Source organism: Urocampus carinirostris, chromosome 18, assembly GCF_059441175.1.
Source record: "Urocampus carinirostris isolate Australia breed hairy pipefish chromosome 18, RoL_Ucar_1.0, whole genome shotgun sequence".
NCBI classification, from domain to species: domain Eukaryota; kingdom Metazoa; phylum Chordata; class Actinopteri; order Syngnathiformes; family Syngnathidae; genus Urocampus; species Urocampus carinirostris.
Window position 1 is genome coordinate 26,644,833 of NC_142366.1, and position 27,901 is coordinate 26,672,733.

At 42.2% G+C, this 27,901-nt stretch overlaps 1 protein-coding gene across 1 annotated transcript in view; it reads left to right on the top strand.

The window, feature by feature from the left end:
* Positions 1-690: 690 nt before the first annotated feature.
* The window catches only part of LOC148348752 (receptor activity-modifying protein 3), a 50,944-nt gene continuing 23,733 nt past the window's right edge, over positions 691-27,901 (top strand). Inside the window, exons 1-2 of the mRNA XM_088322729.1 lie at positions 691-969; positions 27,176-27,205. Of these exons, the coding sequence (XP_088178855.1) occupies positions 918-969; positions 27,176-27,205 (82 nt within the window). The 5' untranslated portion in view covers positions 691-917. The remainder of the gene's footprint in view (positions 970-27,175; positions 27,206-27,901) is intronic.

Sequence of the window (27,901 nt, forward strand, 5' to 3'; positions counted from 1 at the left end):
TATTTTTCTATCCATCTATCTATCTATCTATCTATCTATCTATCTATCTATCTGTGTTTATTTTTCTATCCATCTATCTATCTATCTATCTATGTTTATTTTTCTATCTGTGTTTATCCATCTCTCTATCTATCTATGTTTATTTTTCTATCTCTTCCCTTATCTATCTATCTATTTATCTATCTCTCTCTTCCCTTATCTATCTATCTATCTATCTATCTATCTATCTATCTATCTATCTATCTATCTATCTATCTACCTACCTACCTAGACTGTTCATTGAACTCAAACATAATGTAGTAATTGTATGTATATTTAGTTTATGATGTCTTTTACTAGCCTATATGGAATTGGAGTAATCCAAAAGTAATCGAAAGTAATGAAGTAACGGTATACATATAAAGTATTATAGTAGTCAGATTACGTTACTGATTCCATGTTTCAACAGGTAATTAGTAACCCTGCCAACCCTCCTAAATACTGTAACGAACTACTTTTATCAGTAACGCACGCAACACTGTCCTCAGGTATGGAAACAGTGTCCAAAACTGACCACTAAGGGGCGCTCTAACTGCATGAACGCAGAACATGCCGTTTTTTTTCTCTCCTTTTTTGAGAGAGGGTAGAACTCCGGCTTTCATGGAGCTCCTCCTCTTGTTCCTCCCTCTTCTCACTCGGCGGGATGCTGACCTGGTGCTGAGCTGACTCCGAATCCTCACTCCAAGCGAGTCTCGATCCCCATCACCAGGACTCTCAGGGACCCCGCACAGGAACCGTCACTCCCTTTTTTTCCCGAGGGACTCCCTTTCGAACTCTTTTGCTAGCAGCATGACGGAGTTTGGTCTTATCTTTTGGGGATAAAAATGGAGCGCTTCAAATTTTTAGCGAGCTGAAGCTGAGCTGTCATTCGGAGCGGGATGGATACAAATGGGATTGCGGTGCTGCAACTTTTTGTTCTATGGGTTTTGGGTGAGTAGTGTCTTTCTATATTTTTACCAAACGATCCCTTTCTGGATCGCGGTTTCGCTATTTTGCGGATACTCATTGTGCATTGTGTTCTGCATTCTGATTGGCTAAACAGAGGAAAATGTCAAGAAACGGAACAGGATCAGGACCCAAATGCGTGACGTTCTCACGCAAGCTTTTATTTTACGGGAAAATGGGAAGTCTAGATGTTAGGCAGCAGTCTGGCGTGGAAAGACGGGAAGCCAGAGACCGACGAGATCGATACCAATTGCCCGAGCAGATATCGGACGGACGGGGTCGATACCGGACAGGACGGGACAGACAGGATTGATATAGAAACAGGATATCGAAATTAAACAGGACAAACTAGACGGGAACGAAACTGGAAACCGTTATTAAACAACGGGACTGACAGGATTGATATAGAAACAGGATATTTAAATTAAACAGGAAAAACTAGACGGGAACGAAACTGGAAACCGATATCAAACAACGGGACAGACAGGATGTATATAGAAACAGGATATCGAAATTAAACAGGACAAACTAGACGGGAACGAAACTGGAAACCGTTATTAAACAACGGGACTGACAGGATTGATATAGAAACAGGATATCGAAATTAAACAGGACAAACTAGACGGGAACGAAACTGGAAACCGATATTAAACAACGGGACTGACAGGATTGATATAGAAACAGGATATCGAAATTAAACAGGACAAACTAGACGGGAACGAAACTGGAAACTGATATGAAACAACAGGACAGACAAGATTGATATGGAAACAGGATAGGAACATGATTGAAATTAAACAGGACAAACTGGACGGGGACAAAAACTGGAGAGAATAATAAACAGGACAAAAATAGACAGGAATGAAACTGGAAACCGATATTAAACAGGACAAAATAAACGGGAACAATACCGGACAGGAAAAGCCAACAGGAAACAGAACCCACGTCTTGCGGGGCAGGGGTTCGTTGACGGACTGACCCATGGAGACTGAGAACACTGAACTTACATAGAAGGAAAGCCAATCTGTCAATGATCTGCAGCTGGCGCCACACGGGCGGGCCAATTGGGCGCCATGGCAACCATGACAGAAAATGCTTTCTATTGCCAACAAAGTTGGACTCTTGGACTAGCTAATCTTGCGCTGGAGCCACTACAGGTCTTTGGCGTGCCCTAGCGGCTCCCTGGCAGTTTTTCAAAAAAAGTTTGATAATGGAAAAATATTTAATTTCCATAGGACAGAAAGAGACAGTAAATGCAGTTTCCCACAATGTCCACATGTTGGCAGCAATGTAACATATAGATAAAGTGGACCACGTCTTTAATCAATACAGTTGTTCTGCTGCGTGCAGCTCTTTGAGACTTTTTTTGTGATTAAGGGCGTCACAAATAAATATGACTTGACATAATAGTTTATCAAAAATTCAAGTTCTATTTATTCGTGATGCCCTTAATCACAAAATACCTCCAAGAACTGCCCAGTTACACCAGTTACACCAGTTACACCATACCCTGATCTTAAACTAATATGCTCTAACGGTTGCCATGGCGCCCAATTGGCCCGCCCATGTGGCGCCACCTGCGTCTCGTTGACAGATTGCCATTCCTTCTATTTAGGTTCAGTGCTCCCACTCTCCCCTTGTCAGTCCGTCAATGAACCTCTGCCCCGCAAGACGTGGGTTTTGACTCTGTTCGGTTTCCTGCCTGTGTTTCCTGTCTGGTATCACGTCTATTTCTGTCCTGTTTATTATCCTCTCCAGTTTTTATTCCCGTCTAGTTTGTCCTGTTTATTTTCAATATCCTGTTTTAATATCAATCCTGTCCGTCCCGTCCCGTCCGGTATGGACCCCATCTGTCCGATATCTGCTCGGGCAATCGGTATCGATCTCGTTGGCCTCATTCCTAATGTTTTGACACCTTTTAAATGAGCCGGAATAAACGCAGGGTCAGTTTTTCCGATCGAACTTGTGCGTTGATGTTACGTGAGAATCCAATCACTGGTACCATGAGTCATAAACAAGCCCCTCTATGATCGCCGTCCAAGGGGGACTATACCAGAGCACGCACCAATGGACAGAACTGACCTAAATCGGGTCTCGTTAGCTAGTCCTCAGAGGATTAAATCAAAAATGAAAGCACGTGCTAGAAATGTCACTTTTGACTCTAAGGATAAGGTTTATTCTGTCATTGAGTTTATTTGAAAGTATTTTTCATTTCGATACGATATTTTGACACGAACGTTTTGATTGGGTGCTGTTTTCTCTTTCCGGGCAATGAGTTTATAATCACTATCACGTAGCATTTTGATGGTAATGAGCTCAGAAGTGTCCAAAGTATGGCCTCGGGGTCCTTTGGAAGCCTGCCAATTATTTTGGGTGGTACTGTGAAGTAGAATTTATAACAGTAATAATCAGGGTTGGGTAGGGTTACTTTAACTGGATTACTTTCAATGACTTTTGGATGACTCCAATACCAAATATGCTCATAAAAGACAAAAGAAACTCAATATGAATAAAATGATGACTCACAACACGTGGTAAGCTTTCTCTCCTGGCTTTGATCTCTTTAAATGTAATATTTGTAGTATATTTGTACTATTATGTAGTTGTATTTTAGTGGTATCATATTATGTAGTACAACTTTTGTATTAGAGTATTACTGTAGTAATATTTAAATAAAAATATAATCTACATTTTTGTCATATTTTTTGTGGTATTTCAATAAGTGGTATTTTTGTAGTACTTCTTAAGTATTATTGTAATCAGGGTTGGGTAGGGTTACTTTTACTGGATTACTTTCAATGACTTTTGGATGACTCCAATACCAAATATGCTCATAAAAGACAAAAGAAACTCAATATGAATCAAATGATGACTCACAACACGTGGTAAGCTTTCTCTCCTGGCTTTGATCTCTTTGATCTCCGGCAAAACGAACATCAAATACGACAGAAACAAAATGTTCCATGTGCTCCGTTACTCCCCAAGCCTGCACAAAATTGAGTAATTTTATTTCTATTTAGTTTCTTTTGTCTTTTATGAGCATATTTGGTATTGGAGTAATCCAAAAGTAATTGAAAGTAATCCAGTTAAAGTAACCCTACCCAACCCATATGTTAAAGTGATTTGAAAATGGAAATTTAGACACTAGCGACAGTTTAGAGCACAGATCTGGAGTCACGGGTTCAAATCCAGCTGCCAGCCTTCCTGTGCGGAGTTTGCATGTTCTCCCTGTGCCAGCGTGGCTTTCACCTCCACATTGCTAAAATGTATTTAAGGGTAATCGTCCGTTTCAAATGATCAATGAACGGGTAAATGGAAATGAATGTGAATGGTCTGCATTTCTATTAAGCTTTTCGAGTTACTGAAGACCTCCCAAAGTGCTTTACAATTCGGCCTTCATTAGAGCGGAGTTGCCGACTTATTGACTGAGAGAGAGAGAGAGGGGGAGAGGGGGAGAAAGAGAGTCTGAGGGAGAGAAGGAGAGAGAGAGAGAAAGCAGAGGGAGAGAGAGAGTGTAGAGAGAGAGAGAGAGAGAGAGAAGGTGTGAGTGACATTGAGAGAGAGAGAGAGACAGAGAGAGAGAGAGAGAGAGAGAAGGAGAAAAAGAGTAAGAGAACCAGAGTAAAGAGAGCGAGCGAGAGAGTGAGAGAGAGTAAGAGAACAAGAGTAAAGAGAGCAAGCAAGAGAGCGAGAGAGAGGGGGAGAGAGTGTGGAAGAGGGACAGCGATAGAAAGAGTGAGAGAGGGAAAGTTTGAGTGACATTGAGAGAAAGAGAGAGGGAGAGAGAGAGAAGGAGAGGAAGAGTAAGAGAACAAAGAGTAAAGAGAGCAAGCGAGAGAGTGAGAGAGAGGGTGAGGGAGAGGGAGAGGGCGAGGGAATGGTAGAGGGAGAGAGTGGGGGGAGAGTGGGAAAGAGAGGGTGAGTGACATTGAGAGAGAGAGAGAAGGAGAGAGAGAAAAAGAGAACAAGAGTAAAAGGAGTGAGCAAGAGGGTGGGAGAGAGCAAGAGGGAGAGGGAGAGTGAGAGCGAGAGCGAGAGGAAGAGGGGGGGAAGGGATGAGGGAAGGGGACAGAGAGAGAAAGAGAGAGTGAGAGAGAGCAAAAGAGAGAAACAGAGAAAGAGAGAGAGGGAGAGAAAGAGAATAGAGAGAGATTAAGAAAGAAAGAGAGAGATACGAGAGAGTTGAGAAGAAAGAGAGAAAGGGAGAGACAGAGGAAGAGAAAAAAGAGAGGGAGTAAAGTGACAAAGAGAGAAAAGAGAGAGGAGAGAGAAGATGATACTAGAGAAGAGAGGGAAAGAGAGAGAGAAAAATGAGAAAGAGAGAGAGTTGGAGAGGGACAGAAAACCCTTGTAGGTCATAGAACCTTTGCAATAATACATTAATAATGCAAATTTTTTTTTTTGCAATGCCGGAAACTCAGCAAAATGTAACGTGATGTCAAGTTTTGGACATGTTTGATAATGACTTAGTTGCCACACTTAGGATTGCCGTTGCTCACTGTTGTTTCAAGCGTTGCTCACCCACTTTGTGTGAACGCTCAGACCAACTGGAAAATTACAGGGAACATTAAATTGGGGACGTTTGCCTCCCCATCACAACATGGTGTGACTAACAGAAGCCGATTGGCTTCACAGAAATCAGCCAACCACCGACATTACATACTTGACAATTTCCACCCCAAATTCCAATTTCACCCCCTTTGAAAGAATCAGCTGTTTTGAAAAACTGGATTTGAGGATCACAAATAGTAACAGCTGCAACCCTTACGGCAACCCTCTGGAACTAAAGCTGAGAGTTTCTTTTGTCTTTTATGAGCATATTTGGTATTGGAGTCATCCAAAAGTCATTGAAAGTAATCCAGTTCAAGTAACCCTACCCAACCTTGACTATACAGCAATGATCCTGTCAACATCAATTACACCGAAATTTCTAAATTCCGGGAACATTTTAGCATAAATACAGTGAATAATTATTATATTACGATATATTATAGTCAAGTCGAGTCATGTTTATTTGTATAGTCTGTCAAGACCAGAACGGAGACAGGACCCAATCGCGTAACGTTTCTCACAGTTTTATTGGGAAGAGCGGAAAGGAGTGCACACACGGTCCGGAGATCACTGGTCACGGGGAGCAGGTTTCTCTGAACGCGGAAGTGGGACTTCCGTGGCGAGCGATGGCGGTGTCGGGAACGGAAAAAAGTTGAAAGCCAGGAGAGGAGATCAGTAGCCTAGATGGTAAGGCGCCCGCTTTGAGACTGGGAGGTCGGTGGTTCGCGCCCCGGCCGAGTCATTCCTAAGACTTAAAAAGTGGTCGGCGGCGCCCTCTGTTGGCTGCGGCTGCATCGGCTCGCTACAACGGGTCAGGTGCAATCGACATTTCGTTCTGTGTACATTGTTACACAGAATGACAATACAAGGAAATTATTATTATTATTATTATTATTATTAGAGGTGGTCGAGAACAAAAACGGATCGTTATTCGGGACGGGAGAACAGATGTGGTCGAGATCAAAACAGGTCGTCATTCGGGACAGGAGAGTAGACGTGGTCGAAATCAAAACAGATCGTAACGGGAGACAAACAGGAGCAAAAAACAGGTGAAAAAGGACTTGCCGTGTAAAAACAGAGATTCCCAGACAGACCGACAAAAGGGGACTGAAAGGAAAGAGTTTAAATACTGCCAGGGAGCCAATCTGTCAAAAAGCTGCAGCTGGCGCCACACAGGCGGGGCCAATTGGGCGCCATGGCAACCATGACATAGTCCTTAATCACAAAAATTCTCAAAGGGCTGCACAGACTACAGACTTTTATACACCATCCCCTGATCTAAAGCGTGCATGAGGGCAAGGAAATACTAAAAAATGAAAGGTAGTGAGAAGTACTGTCATTTACAAAAAACATACTGGAAAGCGCACACAGTATGAACAAATCACAAAAAGTACTGAAAAGTGTATAAAAAAATTCTAAAACGTTGTTGGTTGGTTGGATCCCTTAACCACTAGGGTTGTAGGGGCCCCATTTCATGTGGTGTGTCTGGGGCAAGTACAGACTGGTGGCACCTGTCCCACTCCAAATACAAAGACAAGGTTTGCAAAGAAGACTTTGTATAGCATGGAAGTACCTGAATCCAGTGTTCTGGTTTGCCCGCGTCCCTGCGTCCTGGACGCATGATTTTTGCTGGGGACGCATAGTCTCAAATCAACATGCGTCCCCAGAACGCAACTTTTTTGACACCAAATGGTCATTATTATTACCCGATTACATTTTATTTAAACAATAATTTACCGCACTCCAAACTTTTCGTCAGGCAGATTCGCCATTGTTGTTTCGGTCTCGCGGTTCAAGTTTTCGTCCGCACGCCGATCTCGGCCAACGAGATCTCGTTGCTTCGAGATGACGTCATTGTTGTGGTGCTTGTCGTCGAGGGAAGGTGGAAATCAACACAAAATCGGTAATTTCTTCAGTCTCAGTAATAAATCGAAACATAATGCAGAAAGTGATAACAACGGCAATAATTCCGACACGAAAAAACGGCGGAGAAATTCTTCGGAAGATCGCGGAGGCAAGGAAAACACATGTGTTCAAGCGAACGATTCGACGAAATGAAATAAACAAAAGAATACTCCTAGCAAGAAAAGGACTTTTCTGTCAAAACGGACTAAATTATATTCCTGGTTACGCTATGAGGAGGATGATAATGGATTGGACCTTGAGAAGGCATTACAACTGTGGTGGGACAGCAAACCACGAAGAATATATGAACTGAAAAATCTGAAGTGATAACTGCTTTGTATTACCAATTAACTGTGATGATTAAAACTGAATGAAAATATTGATTAATATAATTATTTGTACAATGTACAATATTGTTGTGAACTGAAAAATCTTCAAGTGATAACGGATTTGTATTACCAATAAACTGTGATGATTAAAACTGAATGAATATATAGATTTATATGATATATTACAATTTCAACCGCGATAAGACTAAATTTTGGGGACCCTTAGATCTCTGTTGGGACCCAAAGATTTTTGAGCATGCGAGTCCCCGGGACCCATCACTGATCACAGGTCAAATGAACACTGTGGATCCAGCACCAACTTTAAGAGAGTTGAATGAAACAGAGTCTGACTCGCCTCGGTAAAATTCAAGAAACATTCAAGCCAATACGCCTTTGATGACGTACATTGTACATTTTTTAACCGTCTATTTCGCTAGAAAGGAGAACACAAGCATTATTCAAAACTGTGGCTGACAAACGTCAGTTGTTAAAACCGTTTTTTTTTGTTTTGTTTTAGGCAAAACAACCCCAAAAAAGGTAAACGTTGTGTACTATTTAGCACCCTATGAAAGAGAACAACGTAATTCATTGAAAAAAAACAATATTGATTTGAATATTAAGCAGAAATACATGAACTACCATCTAAAAATGCATTTCTTAAAAATAGGTCGACCAAACTAACTTACTTTTGGAAGGTGGGCTTCAAGAGGTCCTCCTCCGTGGTTAAAAAGTGTCCGGAAAATATCGATGCAACCATGGTTTCAACCGCATCAAGCTTTCTTATTCCACTTTCATTTCAAATGAAACGGTTCACCTCTTCTTTATACTTTACACCAACCATATTACAATAAATTATTAATTTTTGCACCAAATGCATATTGCACAAACCCTTACGATACTAAACTGTATGTGACATCCTATATGCCGACATTTCTTGTTTAAATATTGTGTAAATTTTAACTATAACCTTATCCTCCTTATTCTATAACCTTATCTTCTCTGTTCCTTTATCTTCTTGTTTTTTTTACCTCACTGTGAATGTGTGAAACTGGAGTGTCAAGCCCAATTTCGTTGTCACAATATGTTAACCCATTTTGTAACAATGACAATAAAGGTATCTCATTAGCTGCACCGCTTATCCTCAGTAGGGTCGCGGGGGTGCTGGAGCGCATCTATATATATATGGCGCCAACTGCCTCGGCCTCTGATTGGCTCCCTGTCACTATTTAAACCCCTGCTTTCTGTCACCTTTTGTCAGTCCGTCTGCAAACCTCAGTTCCCGCTAGGCAAGCTTTTCGACCCAGACTCACTCCTGTTTCCCGCCTTGGACCCGTTTTCTGATCTCGACCACGTTTGTTGCTCTCCCGTTCCGGCTACTGACCTGTTTTTTCCTGTTCCCGACACCGCCATCGATGGCCACGGAAATACCAATTCCGGAGAAACCGGATACTCGTGACCAGCGATATCCGGATCGTTTGTGCAATCCTTTCCCTTCCTCCCAATAAAATTTGTGAGAATTGTTACGCGAGTGGGTTCTTTCTCCGTTCTGGTCCTGACATATATATTGATACACAGGTGGTGCTGGAGCCCATCCCAGCAATCATCGGGCAGTGGGCAGGGGACACCCTGAACTGGTTGCCAGCCAATCGCAGGGCACACAGGGACAGACAACTCGCTCGCTCATTCCCACCTAGGGACAATTTGGACCGGCCAATTCACCTGAAATGCATGTCTTTGGAAAGTGGGAGGAAACCGGATTGCCCGGAGGAAACCCACGCAAGCACGGGGAGAACATACAAACTCCGCACACTAAGTCCGGTAGCTGGATTTGAACCCACACAGGAGGTTCCCAAGACGTCCGTAAGGGAAAATGAAAACTAGCGCTGGAAAGAAACATAAATCGAAGTCAAAATTTTGGGAAAACAGACAACGTGACGTAAGCCTCGCCCCTAAGTTGAAAATTGACGCGGTGTCTTTGATTCAAAAGACCTTTGGAGGACAAATTTACGAGCGCACAGCTGCTTTTTTTCGAGCTGTGGTGCCACAAAAGCCTTTCCACTGTCAGGTGCGTTTAGAACGATATGCTTGATTCATGTCCATCGTGATGTATTGCCTAACAAACAATTCTTGATAGCTCGGAGTGTTCTGTCCCGGCTTTTATGCTTTTTTTTTCTCTTTTTTATTCCCTTTCCATCAAAGAGACGATAGAAGTGAGCCGCTCCCGCAGAGAGCGTTTTCCTGCCGTACCAGAAAAATTAACTCAAGGCTTTTGGGCATTGTAACAATTTATTTTTAATCATTACTCTCATCCATTATTATCTGCACTGGTTATCCTCAGTAGGGCCGCGGGGGTGCTGGAGCCCCAAATATCCTCGGGCAGTGGGGCAGGGGACACCCTGAACTGGTTGCCAGCCAATCACAGGGCACACAGAGACAGACAACTCACTCTCTCATTCACACCTGGGGACAATTTGGACCGGCCATCTCATCTCATTAGCCGTACCGCTTATCCTCAGTAGGGTCGCGGGGGGCTGGAGCCCATCCCAGCAATCATCGGGCAGTGGGCAGGGGACACCCTGAACTGGTTGCCAGCCAATCGCAGGGCACACAGGGACAGACAACTCATTCGCTCATTCACACCTAGGGACAATTTGGACCGGCCAATTCACCTGAAATGCATGTCTTTGGAATGTGGGAGGAAACCGGAGTGCCCGGAGGAAACCCACGCAAGCACGGGGAGAACATACAAACTCCGCACAGAAAGTCTGGAGCTGGATTTGAACCCACGACAGGTTCCCATGACATGAACTGTGCCGCACAAGCGCTAACCACTGCGCTGCCGTGCTGCCCTGGACCGGCCAATTAACCTGAATAGGTAAAATGATAAAAGGGAGCTAGCTAAAAAAATAAAAAGCTAACTAAATACAAAGCTATAAAAAGTTAGTGGGCTAGCTAGAAAGGAGGCCAAAATTTAGCTTGAGAACTAGCAAAATGTCAAGACCAGAACGGAGGCAGGACCCACTTGCGTTGTGATTCCTACAAGTTTAATTGGAAGAAAGAGAAACGGTTGCGTCCACGATTCCGGTGATTGCTGGACGCAGGAAGCAGGTCGCTCTGATACTTGGATTGTGCTCCGAACGCGGAAGTGGCGAACGGTGGCGGTGGCGGGGACGGAAAACGGGTCAGTAACCAGGACAGGAAGGCAAAAACGTGGATGGGGTTGAAAGTGAGTTGTAAGCCAGAGTGAAAGAAGACGTGGTCGGGACGAAAAGAGGTCAAAAGCCTGGACAGGAGAGTAGACGTGGTCAGGATAAAAAACGGGTCGAAGCCGGGGAACAGACGGGAGCAAAAAACGGGACAGGTAGGAGTCAGGGTCGAAAAAGGCTTGCCTAGTGTGAACTGAGGTTCACAGACGGACTGACAAAAGGGGTCAGACATGACTGGGTACAAATACTGATCGGCAGCCAATCAGAACCCGCGGCACTTGGCACCAAAGGAGCGGGCACAGCTGAGTCACATCAGTAATCATGACACAAAAAAGATAAAATATTAGCTGGATAGCATGCAGAAAATGTAAAAAGCTAGCTGGATAGCTTAGCTAAAATGTAGCTTGATAGTTCGCTAAAAAACTCAAAAGGACCTAGCTACGCAATAAAAAGCTAAAAAAAATACAAAGCTAAAAAGGTTAGCTAGCTAGCTAGAAAGCAGGCCAAATATAGCTTGAGAACAAGCAAAAAAAGGTAAAATGTTAGCTAGATCGCATGCAGAAAATGTAAAATGCTAGCTGATAGCTTGCTAAATAGCTAAAATGTAGCTTGATAGTTCGCTAAAAAACTAAAAGGGACCTAGCTATACAATATAAAGCTAACTAAATACAAAGCTATAAAAAGTTAGCAAGCTAGCTAGAAAGGAGGCCAAAATGTAGCTTGGGAACTAGCAAAAAAAAAAAGAAAATGTTAGCTAGATCGCATGCACAAAATGTAAAATGATAGCTGGATAGCTTGCTAAATACCTAAAATGTAGCTTGATAGTTGGCTAAAAAAACTAAAAGGGATCTAGCTATACAATAAAAAGCTAACTAAATACAAAGCTATAAAAAGTTAGCGAGCTAGCGAGAAAGGAGGCCAAAATTTAGCTTGAAAACTAGCAAAATGTCAAGACCAGAACGGAGACAGGACCCACTTGCGTTGCGTTTCTCAAAAGTTTTTTTGGAAGAAAGAGAAAGGGTTGCGTCCACGATCCGGTGATTGCTGGACGCAGGAAGCAGGTCGCAAAACTGGAGAAACTAACCAACAGTACAAAAATAAACGGGAACAATACCGGACTGGAGATATCACAGGAAAACAGGACCCAGTCAGAACCCACGTCTTGTGGGGCAGAAGTTCGTTTGGGAGAAAATAATAAACAGGACAAAAACAGACAAAAACCTAAAATGGAACCCGAAATTAAACACGACAACAATAAACGTGAACAATACCGGACTGGAGCTATCACAGGAAAACAGGACCAAGTAAGAACCCACGTCTAGTTTGTTTGACGGGCTCACACTGAAGCAAGAGAGCGCTGAGCTTTATATAAACAGAAAGTCAATCTCTCAACAAGCCGCAGCTGGCCACACACGGGCGGGGCCAATTGGGCACCATGGCAACCGTGACACACATGTGCGGGGCCAATTGGGCACCACGGCAACTGTGACACACACAGGCGCTGCCAATTGGGCACCATGGCAACCGTGACACACACGGGCGGGGCCAATTGGGCACCATGGCAACCGTGACAAAAACGGTCTCAACCTGCGGATTTCTTCTTGGCTCTTGGGATCACGAGTAGACCAGCATTTTCAGAGTGAAGGCTCCGGACCGGAACATAGGGGGAAATTAAATTTGAAAGACTTAAGGGAGCAAGTCCATGCATGATTTGGTATACCAACAGAACCTTAAAATCACATCTTAAGCTAACCGGGAGCCAATGCAGGTTAGCTAAAATCAGGGTCATGTGATCAAATTTCCCTGTCTGCAGCATTTGGCTCTTGATTTTGGCCCTAAGGACAGTTTAGGTGCCCTCGGACACCACGTTGGAGACCCCTGCCATGATAGGTTTACATTAGCCTTGAACTATTCGTTGGCTGGAGAAAAGGAATGGTGAGATTCTATTGGATATTCTAAAGCTGTTGTTCCATTCCATTATCCACACAAACAATAAACGAGTGTCAAAACTCCTTTGTCAGAAAATAGGCTTTGTCATTAATTATGCTGCTGTGACTTATCCATTATCCACAGCCTGCTTTGATAAACGCCGAAAAAAGCAAAGTTCTTATGGAGGATAATGGATTTAAAACCTTTTACCTATTTCGGCAGTTTTCGTTACCAGGTTTTACTGTCGTGGGCGGCACGGCGGAGGAGTGGTTAGCGTGTCCGCAGCACAGTTCTGAGGTCAAGGGATTGAATCCAGCCACTAGTCTACCTGTGTGGAGTTTGCATGTTCTCCCCCTGCTTGTGTCGGCTTCTTCCGGCCACTCCGGTATCCTCCCACATTCCCAAAAACATGCATGCCCGTCCAAATTGTCCCTAGGTGTGAATAAGTGAGTTGTCTGTCTCTGGCTGGTGTCCCCTGCCTACTGCCCCTAGATAGCTTGGATGGGCTCCAGCACCCCCGCGACCCTACTCTGGATAAGCGGTGCCGATAATGGATGGGTTTACTGTCATAAAATGAACAACTGCTGATTTTTGGGGTTAACGATATTACTTTCTCATAGAAATTACCCAGAAATTTTTATACGGACACTGCCCTACTTATGAACAAGGTTTCAGACGATCGTTTGTAAGTTGAATTTGTTCGTAAGTTGCTTCAGTGCTAATTTTTGTGTGTTTAAGGTTTATAAAAGTATGTTTAAGGGCTATATAAGTAACTTGTATTGTTTTGTATTAAAAATAAACATTTCATACTATAATATGCTCGATAAAGATAAATAAAGTTCAGTTTAACTTACTTTTGGAAGATGGGCTTCAAGGCGGTCCGACCATTTTCTCAACCGCATCAAGCTTTCTTATTCCACTTTCAATTCAAACGAAACGGCTCGCCTCTTCTTTACACTTGACACCAACCATATCGAATGGATGCACGGGATATTAAACAATAAAACTGTCAAAGTTCTTAGCGTGCTAGAGATACAGTGCAGTGTGTATACACACAAACCAGGAAGTAGAAGCTGGATTTCTCCTTCAGGGTGGATGCTGGGTGACCTCTCACAGCGCCACACCCCGGCAGTGGTGGAAAGAAGCACTACAGTTATGTCCTGTACTCGGAAAAATTCGCACACAATCCGAAATCTAACAGAAATGTTCAGATATTTTTCCACACCCCCAAAAAATGTTCGTATTTACCGTTTTTCGTAAGTCAAATGGTCGTGAGTAGGGGAGCGTCTGTAGTTCTATTTTTTCTTCTTGATAAAAGCCAAATACTCCGAATTTATAGCTTTGTTTTTCAGTATTATACTTTATCATTCAGCCTATTATAGAAATAAAGGATCTTTTCTAAGCACAACAAATTAATTCACAAAAAATGGGGAGAAAGATTTTCATGTATTAACTGGTTTATTTTAACCGTTGAGTGAATGCAGCTTTACACCTGAAACAACTCACCGCGCTATACTAACTCAACACTACCCTCTGGTGGCTGGAGAGAGCTTTTGTCTTGGATTTATTCGAAAACATCAGAACTTTTGATAGAAATGACCTAGAGCATGATGTCAAACAGGCGGCCTGTGGGCCGATTTAGGCCCGCCAAGGGTTTTATTCAGGCACGCAAGACGTAACAGAGAGAAGTGCGAGAGAAAAATGAGTTGCAGTGTTAAATATGTCCACTTGATGTCAGGCAAGCGAGGCACCACTTACAGTATTTCTTTCTCCTTCTCTCCCTCTATCTCCCTCTCTCTCACCCTCTTTCTCTTTTTTCTTTCTCTTTCTCTTTCCCTCTTTCTCTTTCCTTTTCTATCAATCTCTTGCTCTCTTTCTTTATCTCTCTAACTATTATTCTATCCTTTTTTTTCTCTTCCTTCCTCACCCCCCTCCATCTCTCTTTCTCCCTTTTAAGCATCAGCTCTATTATCTTTTTATGATCACGAAGATCTTTTTAGAACTTTTTCGGTGAAAATAATAAATCAAATCACCAAAACTATGTGTAATAGTTTTACTTTATTCGCTAGAACTTAAACAGCTTCATAAAAATGTGCAGTTTAGTTCTGTCTATCAAAGGAAACAAAAAAGTAATCCGCTGCCACAGACTGATATAGATAAACAGCCAACTGTTCATTGAGATAAAGCAAAAATACTTGACAATGGGCCCTGCGATTGGCTGGCAACCAGTCCAGGGTGTCCCCTGCCCACTGCCCGATGATTGCTGGGATGGGCTCCAGCACCCCCGCGACCCTACTGAGGATAAGCGGTGCAGCTAATGAGATGAGATGAGATGAGACTTGACAATGGTATTTCTTATTTTAGGGATCGTGCGGCTGCTTGAAATCCTTAAAAATGCTTGTGTTTTCAACGATCGAAAGGTGTTTGAAAATGTTTGAAATTCTCGCCATGTTTCTTAACAAGTCTGCTTGAAAATGACACTGTTCTCTGGTGGCTCCTCTTTGCCATTGTATTTATTCTTCCTTCGAGACTAACAGCAGCCGGCATTAGTTTGTATGGCATTGCCCTTCGAAACGTCATCGTCCCCTATGAGTCATGCCCAAGAGGACAAGTGCCTGCTGCACCTAAACTGGGCACTATGAAATTTGAATCAATGCAAAGATTATGTAATCGAGTATTTGTTTCACCAGTGGTAAATTCTAATGGGAAGAACTTCCTGCAACTGAAAATGTAAGCTAAATATTACTGTTATTGGGAGAGATTTGTTGCCAAAACAAAAATATTCAATATGTAAAACGTATATGTCTTGATAAATGTTAAAGCAATATTTAAATTCCAAATACATTCGTGGCTCTGAAAAATACATGATTCTCATGTTTTTGTTTTAATGATACTGGAAAAATGTCAGGACCAGAACGGAGACAGGACACACTTGCGTGCGTTTCTCTTAGTTTTATTAGGAAGAAGCAATAGGATAGTACACACGATCTGTAGATCACTGGTCGCGGGGAGCAGGTTGTTCGGACGCGGAAGTGGTATTTACGAGCGATGGCGGTGTCGAGAGCGGGAAAAACAGGTCGGTAGCCGGGACGGGGGAGTAAAAAAATCGTGGTCGAGATCAGAAAAAGGCATGGAGGCGGGAAACAGACGGGAATAAGAACAGGAGAGAGTCAGGGTCGGAAGGCTTGCCTAGCGTGAGGTTTGCAGACGGACTGACAACTGGTAACAGGAAGAAGGGGGTTTAAAAAGTGACGGAGCGTATTTGGAAGTCAAGGTCGAAGTAGAACGAAGTTGAGTAAAATCAGTCGAGTTTTTCCAAAACCGGCTTCTTCGGCTCGGCTCTGTCAAGAGACCGGGCCAGAACGGAGGCAGGAAGGAGGAACTCATTCGCGTTAACGATCCGTACTTTTATTTAGCAAAATAAAAGTCGTCCAACACTCAGGGACAAAACAAACAAAAACAGGCTCTACAGGCAAACAGAACCTCAGACTAAAAATACTCACAAAACAGGTTTTACTCAAAACGTGCAAACACTGGTTTCCTCCAGACAGACAGAACAGAATAATGCAGAACAGAAAACGCAATGAAACAGCAACCCGCTATACCCAAAAAAACACTGTCATGAAGTACAGTCGGCATAATTGCTTATTACTCTTATCGTAACGATTGTGTTTACACTCCTGGTGCTTGTAATTATTCTCAAATTTAGATAAAGGCTTTATTATCTCTCGGTCGGAATATTCGCCGAAGCGAGGATTACTTTTGTTGTCCAGGAAGTCTGGCGAGCTTTTGTCTTCCTTCCCAATTAGCCAATTAGATCGGAGACACGGCAGACAAAATGGCCTGGGGTGTCAATACACACTTGGACTTAATATCCTGCACAGGATGCATTTATGTGTATTTTTTTTTATTTTTTTTTACTTTAACAGTACCAGTTTTTTTTTTGTTTTGTTTTTACCAAAATGCATAAAAGGGTCATCAAAAGTAGAACTGAAGCTCTATTTGAACCATTTGGAGTATTAGTGTCACGACCGGAATAAGCAGTGGACCCAAACGCGTAACCTTCACAGGATGCATTTATGTGTGTTTTATTTATTTTATTTTTTTACTTTTTTAACAGTACCAGTTGTTTTTTTCAGCAAAATGCCTAAAAAGGTGCATCAAAAGTAGAACTGAAGCTCTATTTGAACCATTTTGAGTATTAGTGTCGCGACCGGAATAAGCAGTGGACCCAAATGCGTAACCTATTTTTCTTAACTTTTTTAACAGTACCTGTTTTTATTTTTTTTACCAAAATGCATAATAGGTGCATTAAAAGTAGCACTGAAGCTATATTTGAACCATTTGGAGTATCAGTGTCATGACCGGAACAAGCAGTGGACCCAAATGCGTAACGTTTTACACAATGCTTTATTAAGGGATCGGGGAAGTCAGGGTGGGACGAAAAGACAGGGATCTGGTGCTCGCCGGGCAGCAGGAACAGGAAGCCCCGCGGCTGACGACAGATGGCGAGGCAGACAGGCGGGGCCAGGGAGCAGAGCGTGATCGTGGATCAGAACAAGTCGGGTAGCCGGGACAGGAGAACGAAGCGTGGTCAAAGATCGGAACAAGTAGGGTAGCCAGGACAGGAGAAAAGAGCGTGAACATGGATCAGAGCAAGTCGGGTAGCTGGGAGAGGAGAACAAAGCGTGGTCGGAGATCGGAACAAGTCGGCTGGCCGGGACAGGAGAACGAAGCGTGGTCGGAGATCGGAACAGGTAGGGTAGCCAGGGACAGGAGAACAAAGCGTGGTCGGAGATCGGAACAAGTAGGGTAGCCAGGACAGGGGAAAAGAGCGTGAACATGGATCGGAGCAAGTCAGGTAGCTGGGAGAGGAGAACGAAGCGTGGTCGGAGATCGATACAAGTCGAGTAGCCGGGACAGTAGAAAAAAGCATGATTGTGCATCGGAGCAAGTCGGGTAGCTGGAAGAGGAGATTGAAGCGTGGTCGGAGATCGGAACAAATGGGGTGGCCGGGACAGGAGAACGAAGCGTGGTCGGAGATCGGAACAAATGGGGTGGCCGGGACAGGAGAACGAAGCGTGGTCGGAGATCGGAACAAGTAGGGTAGCCAGGACAGGAGAAAAGAGCGTGAACATGGATCGGAGCAAGTCAGGTAGCTGGGAGAGGAGAACGAAGCGTGGTCGGAGATTGGAACAAGTCGGGTGGCCGGGACAGGAGAACGAAGCGTAGTTGGGGACCGATACAAGTCGGGTAGCCGGGACAGGAGAAAAGAGCGTGATTGTGCATCGGAGCAAGTCGGGTAGCTGGAAGAGGAGATTGAAGCGTGGTCGGAGATCAGAACAAATGGGGTAGCCGGGACAGGAGAACGAAGCGTGGTCGGAGATCGGAACAAGTAGGGTAGCCAGGAGAGGAGAAAAGAGCGTGAACATGGATCGGAGCAAGTCGGGTAGCCGGGACGGAAGAACAGTGCATGGTTGGAGATCGAAGCAAGTCGGGTAGCGGGGACAGGAGAACGAAGCGTGGTCGGTGATCGCTACAGGAAACAGCGGCTATTTAAATGACTACTAAACTAACACAGACGGTACCAAGTTAATCTAATGAACAAGCAGGACCATTTTAGTTTAATTAAATTAAGAGGCAATTAGCATGCTAATTCGTCTTCCGTTTCCTGGCTTCGCTTCCCCCGGCGAAGAAATGTTTACATTCGGCCGATCCAGCAGACGATTATTCATCCTTAACTTAAACAAGTTCTGTTTTCAAGGTTATTTAATAACGGCCGTACTTAAGGGGCTTGAGGGATGTTGGAAATCGAAGCCTGTTAGCATCGGAAACCTTGAAAAGAGGATGATTGTTGCTTTGCCTCAAAGGCCTTTCACTAGTCTTGGTTATTTCTTTTAGAATTTGTGAAAATACTTCCATATATATATATATATATATATATATATATATATATATATATATATATATACATGGAATTTAATTTAATTAATTCCTTTAAAAAAATATCCCATTGTGTTTATTTTTTCCTAGCTGTTACTTTTTTCTTTTTGTTCTCTGTTTACTTTTTTTCCTTTTTTTCTTTCTTTTTTTTTTGTCTTTTTTCAGAAATTTTCCTTCTTTTTTCTCTTCCTTTTGTTTCATTTTTCTCAGCTTTTCACTACTTTTTCATTTTGGTATTTTTTTCTCTTTTGTTCTATTTTCTTTTTTGTCATATTGCCCCGCCCTTCCTTTAAGTCATTTTCTGCACAATTTTACATAATATTTGGTCGTGTAGGGATTAAAGAAGCAAAAACAACCTGAAGAGCCGTTTGGGACCCGAAAGAGCCGGTTCTCTTCAGTGAGCCGAGCTGAAGAAGCCGGTTCTCGAAAAACTCTACTGACTTTACTCAATTTCGTTTTACTTCGAGCTTAGAGGGAACTTTGATCATGAACAAAAAAATATAGAAAAATATTAATTTTATTATAAATAATCATAAAAGAGCTACGAGAAAGCAGCCCTTGGTGTTGGCGACATTCGGGATTAACAATGTACAAACTGTAATACTCATCCATATCAGTAGGTGGAAGTAGATTTCTATATACTTTTTATGTACTAATTATCTGCTCTTGAGGTAGCACAATACATTTAATAACTTAATTTGTTTAACAAAGCGGTTCAAGATTGTACTGTGGTCCCTTCTCAAGGTTTCTTCATTTTCCTCATGTTGGGGTTTTTGAGTTTTTCCTTGCCCTCATGTTGGTTTCAGATCAGGGGATGATGTAATAATAGTCTGAAATAATAGTCTGTACAATAACCTGTGCAGCCCTTTGAGACTTGACTTGACTTGAATTCTTTTTTATTTTAAGTATTATTTTCTTCTTTTTATGTACTAATTATCTGCTTATGAGGTAGTACCGTGAAATATTTGACATAACTTTTCAAACATTTTCGACGGAAGGTGTGCCTCGGAACCTTTTTTATAAATAAAAGTGTACCTTGGTTCAAAAGGGGTTGAAAAACAGTGAGCTATACGATTAAAATGTATATCCATGTTGTATATTTGGACTTGTGTAAAATTACAGCTCAGTTGGTTTTACGTCTGGTGCGGTTGCCATGGCGCCCAGTTGGTCCCGCCCATGGACACCGGCTGAGGCGTATTGACTGATTGCTATTTTGGAGTATTTAAACACGTTCCTTCTAACTGTGCTTTGCTGGAGCGTTCATTAAACCTGGTTAAACTCTGTGAAACTTATGTGACACTTCTGTTAAATCCTGTTAAATGCCTAGCTCTGTGAATCTGCCCGTATTTGATCCTGTTTTGTTTTTGGTCTGGGCTATATGTCAAGACCAGAACAGGAAACAGGACCCATTCGCGTAACGTAACAGTTTTTTTGGGAAGAAGGGAAAGGAGTGCACACACGATCCGGAGATCGATGGTCGCGGGGAGTCGGTTGCTCAGACGCGGAAGTGGGACTTCCGTGGCGAGCGGTGTTGAGAGCGGAAAAACGGGTCAGTAGCCGGGATAGAAGAGCAAAAACGGGATCGGGATCGGTAACGAGTTGAAAGCCAGGAGAGGAGAGTAGACGTGGTCGAGAATAAAAACGTATTGTTATTCGGGACGGGAGAGCAGATGTGGTTGAGATCAAAACAGGTCGTAACGGGAGACTAACTGGAGAAAAAAACAGGCGAAAAAGGACTTGCCTTTTAAAAACGGAGATTCACAGACGGACCGACAAAAGGGGACTGACAGGACCGAGTTTAAACACTGACAGGGAGCCAATCCGTCAACAAGCTGCAGCTGGCGCCAGATGGACGGGTCCAATTGCGCGCCATGGCTACCGTGACAGAAGCTGGTGCCATACAAGCGGGGCCAATTGGGCGCCATGGCAACTGTGACACGATACAAAGAAATATGACTTGACCTGACTAACAAAAATGAGTGCACAGTATTAGTTCTACACAATTCTTTTCCGAAAATCACTTCTTTTAAGATTATTCAGTAGCAGCCGTTGTAGCAGTTTGTGATAAAAGCTGCTTGAACATATAGAGGAGTGCAATTTCTCTTTAAAAGCTTTACGTTATTCTAAGTGGTTTTCTTATCAACAACCGACATGAGGGATATTTGTTTAGACTGATTGGCGCTGTGGGAGCGATATGTATTTATATGAAGGGCTTTGTATAGTAGTTTCTATTTTGGCGCTCGGCTCTAAGAGGATTTTTGTTTGTAGAAAGGAAAGACGTACTGTGGCGATGGCAGGAATCCAAGTTAATCTGCATGGAGCATATTGAAGATTTAACCAGTGTTTTCAGAAGTTTCCATTCTTAATAGATTTGCTCTATCGATTTAGAGCAGGGGTGTCAAACTCATTTGAACTCGGGGGCCACACGATAGAACAAACATTCTGTCGGGGGCCGGACTAATGAGGATGGAAGAATGAAATGGAGAGATGGACGGAAAGAAAGTAAAAAAGAAAAATGAAAAGGAAAGATGGGGGAAAGAAAGAATGAAATAACAAAAGAAAGAAAAAGGAAGAATGAAAAGGAAAGATGGAGAGAAAAAAAGAAACAAAGAAAGAACGAAAGAAAGAAAGAAAAAAGACATGAAAAGGAACAATGGAGAGAAAGAAAGAAACAAAGAAAGAAAGACTAGTAGATTGAGGAGATAGAAAAAGAGAGAAAGAGGGAGAGAAAAAGAGACAGGGTGGGACAAAGCAAGACAGAAAGAAAGAGAGATAAAAGAGAGTAAGAGAGAGAGAATATGAGAAACAAAAGATAAAAAGACAAATAGTGAGAGAGGGGGAAAAAAGAGAGAGAAAAAGAAATCCAAACGGAAATAGATAGAGAGAAAGAGGAAAGGAATGAAAGAGAAAAGGGGAGAAAGAGGAAGGGGACACAAGAGAGAGAGAGAAAATACAAAGAAAAGGAAAAACGGAAGAGAGAGCAAAAGAAGGTAAAAAGACACAGATAGAGAACGAGACAAAAAGGAACAAAGAAAGAAAAAGAGAGACAGAGCGAGTGGAAGAGAGGGATAGAAAGTGAAAGAAAAATGGAGGAAGAGAGAGAGAGATGGAGAAAGAGAGAGAAAGGAAGAAAGAAATACAGTACAGTGTCACTGTGAGAGGCGCCTGGCTTTGGCGAAATCAAGTGGACATATTTCTCACTGCAGCTCGTTTTTCTCTTGCGCTTCCTTCAGCGTTGTCTCGCGGGCCGGATTCAATCCCTTAGCGGGCCTGATCCGGCCCGCGGGCCGCCTGTTTGACACCTGTGATTTAGAGGAAAGGACTGGATCAAACGTTTGAGTTGTGGCCAATGTTCCCTGTCATTTTCCTTACGGGTCTGAGCGTTTACTCAAAGTCGGTGAGCCACGCTTGAAACAGCAGTGAGCAACGGCATTCCCAAGTGTGGCAACTTAGTCATTATCAAACAGGTGCAAAACTTGACATCAAGTTATATTTTGCTGAGTTTCTAGCAATGCAAAAAAAAATTTCACTTTCGAATGAATTGACTCATGTACGATTGCTAAGGTTTCCATTTCTTTATCTGTCTTTTTCTTTCTCTTTCATCTACTAGTCCGGCCCCCGACAGAACGTTTGTTCTATCGCAGGGGTGTCAAACTGGTTTTAGCTGGGGGGCCACAAATGCTCTAAAAAAATCTCACGGGGGCCGGACTAGTAAGTTTAAGAGAAAGAGAGAGGGAGAAAAAGAGAGGGAGGGAAAGAGAGCGATAAATAGATAGGGAGAACAACAGTGAGAGAAAAAGAGAGAGCAGAATAGAGATATGAATGGAGGAGAAGGGGGAAATGAAGATAGAGAGAAGAAGAAAGTGAAAAAAGAGAACGATAAAAAGAATAAGAGCAGTGAAAGGACAGAAAAAAAAGTCAGCAGGAGAAAAAGAGACAAAGTGAGGTGAGGGAGAGAGAGAGAGAGAGAGAGAGAAATAGAGAGAAAGAGAGAAATAGAGAGAGAGAGAGAGAGAGAGAGAGAGAGAGGTCAAAAAGGGAAAGAAAGAGGGAGAGAAAGAAAGAGAAAAATAAAAAGAAAGAGAATTAAAGTATAAATTAGAGAGAGAAAATAGAAAGAGAGCAAGACAGAGATAAAGAAAGAGTTAGAGAGTGAGAGAGAAATAGAGAAAAGAAAGAATGAGAGAAAGAGAGAGTGAACAGGAGAAAGAAAAAGAGGGAGGAATAAATAAAGAAGTGAAATGGAGAAATACGACCACAATTGTTTTGCAAGTGTTAACTGTCTTTGCTGACATCTGGTGGAAATATTTCAAACCACAGCTCATTTTCCTCTTGCGCTTCTCTCACTGTTGTCTTGCGGGCCTGATTTAAACCATTGGTGGGCCTGATCTGGCCCGCGGGCCGCCTGTCTGACACCTGTGTTCTATCGTGTGGCCCCCATGTTAAAATTAGTTTGACACCCCTGGTCTAGACACTTTCTGAATCGAGAGAGCTGAAAAAAATCTACAAATACAATGGAGAAATCACAAAAGAAATCATGGAGGTAATGCTGCATTCGACGAAAATGGGAAATCAGCCTTTTTTCCTTCTTCATACCAAAAAGTGAGCATGGCAAACCCCCTTTGACTTTAAAGCTGGAAATTAAAGTAGCCTGACTTCTGGATAGGATCTGAGCTCTTCAGAATTTCGAAGATAATCATCACCGCAGTTCCAGACTGCAGAGTGTCAAATAGCATAAATATTCCGTCCATTTCCTCATGTTCACCAGTCTCAAATCGGGCCCATTCTGCTTGACCGACCTGAGCAACTTATCTCCAGAAACGGTGCAGAACTCATTTTTTTGCTAAACTCCAGTTGCTCGGAACTTGTTATCTAAAATATACAGAGGCCCCTCCACACCCGAGATTAATTCGTCCCTGGATCGAGCTTATATTTAGAATTGTTCGTATCTTGAGTGAAATCTCTCCATAAGAAATGACTGAAAACAAATTAATCCGTTCCCCGTCTCTCTAAAATCTTCCAAGTTAATGCGAGCTAACTAAAAAACACAATTTCCTTCTGGTAGCAAAGAAAATGATCACAGTGTCCTGGCTGAAACCACAACCTCCTGACATAAAACAATGGAGAGACAAATTAAAGCAAATGTACATTATGGAAAAAATCACTGCAAGACTTCAACTGAAACTTGACCAATTCGAGAAAAGATGGAAGCCTATCACACAAATTTTACTTGATGTCTAAACACCTCCCCCTATTTATTATGTTTTTTTTTTTTTTTTTTTTTGGGTGTATATTTCTATTTATTATTTTTTTATATATATATATTTATTTTTGTATGGATGTATTGTATGAACATTTATTCTTCTTTTCTATTAATAGTATTTTTTTCTTCTTTGTTGTTCCTTCTGTTATTTATGAGTGTGTCAAGTGTATATATTTTGTGTTCATGTAAGATGGTGGAATCAAACCTCTGTCAAAATTGGTGTGAGAAATAAAAAGTTAAAAAAAAACAAAACAAAAAAACACAATTTCCTGATCGCTAAAAATATATTTAAAAAATAGTTGAACATAAAAATACAGTAATAAGATAAATAAGATGATTTTAACAAAATTGTTTATGTGCAAGCACTTACCATAGGGGGGTCGGCGGTTGCTGAAACAAGATTTATGCTTGTTGGTGGAGGAGAGAAGAAGCACGAGAGACTGTGTATAATGCATAATGGTCTGGCCGTACATTTAAAATTAAAGGGACAGTAACTATAAAATATCACCTTCCAGTTGTAAAAAACTTTATACATTTAGAAAAACAACATATTTGATTTGAATAATAAGCTAAAAGAGATTAACTGAGATATAAACTTGCTTTCATTTGACATACATGACATACTTTAACTGGATTACTTTCAATGACTTTTGTATTACTCCAATACCAAATATGCTCATAAAAGACAAAAGAAACTAAATGTGAATAAAATGACTCCATTTTGTGCAGGCTTGGGAGTAACGGAACACATGAAACGGCAAAAATGATGTTGGCAAGCTGTTTGGATTCATTTTCATTTTGTTTCTGTCGCATTTTATGTTCGTTTTGCCGGAGATCAAAATGATCAAAGCCAGGAGAGAAAGCTTACCACGTGTTGTGAGTCATCATTTTATTCCTATTTGTCACAAGGAGGACCGGACCAGAACAGAGGCAGGAAGGGAGAACTCATTTGCAATGGCGATCAAAACTTTTATTTACCAAAATAAAAGTCGTCCAAAACTCAGGGACAAGACAGAACAAACAGGCTTTAACAAAAAAACGTGCAAACACAGGTTTCTTCCGACTCAAACAAAACAGGACAGGGCAAAACAGAACGGGAGATGCAGACAGAAAATGCAATGAGCCAGCACCTGCAAAACCCACAACCCACCCTTAAGTAGCACACAGGCAAATTAGCTGATCTACTGCAGCCGTGCCCAGGGGGCGGGGCCAGCCGGTCGCCATGGCGACCATGCTGGACACGACACTATTTAGTTTCTTTTGTCTTTAATTAGCATATTTGGTATTGGAGTCATCCAAAAGTCATTGAAAGTAATCAAGTTAAAGTAACCCTACCCAACCCTGCTTGTGATTAAGGGCTATACAAATAACCCTGATTTGACTTTTCCTTTAAAAAGAAGACACCTTTGCCTTGATTTCCTCCCCCTTGTCTTTGCAGAAATCTTGTCTTTTTTTGGCACGAGATGGGTGTCGCTCGATAGAACGAACATTAGCTCACCGGCAGTTTGGATTCAGCAAGCAGGAATGTTCGGCATGTTTGGGAGCAACGCCTCCACGTAACACACGAGACTGTTCTCGTGGGAATTTTATCAGACGTCATGCAGACACACAAAGTCGGGCACATGTTTTCCAGATTACCGTTTTTTTTTTTTTTTTGGGGATCACGCCGATATTTCACGGCAAAATAAAAGATTTTATAGTGGTTTTAACAGCTGCACATCAGAGCGGGTTCAAACGATGAATCGACGGCGATGCAGGCGGGATGAGGGTAATGATGCAACGGGATGAGGGGATGAAAACATTTCGGGCTAAAGGTCGGGTAGACAGATGTGCATGCCGAAAAAAAAAGAAAAGAAAATAAGCTGTTTGTGGTTCATTTCCAATTACCGTATTTTCCGCACTATAAGGCGCACCTAAAAGTCTTCATTTTTTTCAAAAGCTGACCATGCGCCTTATAATACAGTGCGCCTTATTTATGGAACAAAATTAATTCGCAAAGTCTTGCAACTAACTTGCCGCCGCCGACTCGATTTTCCCCCGAACGCCAAGTAGTCCGCGGTGTATGCTGGGATTTATTTACCGGCGTTTCATTGGCTAACCAATGTGTCAATCATCATTTGAATCGATCACTATTGGCTAAAGTTATTCGGAGGTCAAGGGGGCGGATCCTTTTTATCATTTACAGGCTGGCATTGGCTTAAGCTGTAAAACAAAGCCTGCAATTGGCTGAAAAAGATGTGTCAATCATCAGTTGAATCGATCACTATTGGCTAAAGTTATTCGGAGGTCAAGGGGGCTGATCCTTTTTATCATTTACAGGCTGGCATTGGCTGAAGCGGCAAAACAAAGCCTGCAATTGGCCGAAAAAGATGAATGCGAATAGCACGTGGTTGACGGCATACAGAAAGCAATTTTTTACTATTCTGTATTTGTAAATATTTTATTCTCCTGGATTTACTAAACTCACGGATATAAGAGGACCATGGCTTCACATTATTATTGAACACAACGACTTCGGTGAGCTACCCCGGCTATATATTTTCCCAGTATCTTGTTTCAGACTGAACTCGATGTTTCTGTGATAAGCGGTGCAGATCATGGATGGAATGGAGTGTCTATTTTTAAATTCAACTCAATTCCAAGTGTTTATTGTCATATGCACAGTAAAGTTGCGAGCGAAAAAGAAAATAGAAACTAAGGAATGGTTGGCATTTCTTAAATCCCAAGACTTTAACCTTCCGAATGATGGAACGATGCATTTGAGTGACATCGTACGGACACCGCATCCGCATGTGTCTACGACACGTATTTGCTTCTTTGCAAGCTTTCGGAATATTAAGGGGGGAAGAAGTTGGACTGAACTATCTGACTGTTTTGTCGACGTTCCCATTGTAGCGCCTTATAATCCGGTGCGCCTTATGTATGGAAAATATTGGACCAAAAACTATTTTTTGGGGGTGCGCCCTATAACCCGGTGCGCCTTATAGTGCGGAAAATACGGTATATTCATATGCGGGAATCCTGTCTTTCTAACCGGAATGAATCTCTCTTTTGTGTCTTTGCAGTTAATGCCTGGTTGGTGGCTGGATTTTCAGGTAAGCGAAATAATCATTTGAATGAATATTAAGATACATGAATGTTCAAAAGTTGGGGGTCACGTAGAGATGTCCTTATTTTTTAAGAGAAACCACTTTTTTTCAATGAAGATGTGAGAGTTATACAAGATATAAACTCTCTGTTGGCAGAATTACTCAGATGAAAACACTCATTTAGGTTTTAACTTCCCTCGCGAATAGAGTGTGGACGACCGAGCAACCATCTTCCCACAATCCCCGGCCGTACCCCCCAAACGTTCAGGAGGCGTGGTTTATTTTTCTTGACACCTCAACAGGAAACGAAGTCACTCGTAAGCGCGACTTGACAAGGAAATGAAATAAAATTGAGAAACGTATTTACAAAGAAAATGGAATTAGACTGATCTTTGACACGTGACCATGTGTATGTGTGTGATGATGGTTTTTATATTCCTACATATAAAAACAGGTTAATTCCTTAGCATAGAAGTCTGAGAAATACACATCCAAAAACAGTCAACTTTACAGAAGATAACTTTAAACGAATTAAACATCTACGTTGAAGAGGCGACTCCGAGATGCTGGCCTTCAAGACGGTGGCAAAAGAAAAAGCCATTTCTGAGACTGGTCAATAAAAAGAAGAAACACAGACATCTATCCATCCAATTTCTGCACCGCTTATCCTCAGTAGGGTCACGGGGTTGCTGGAGCCCATCC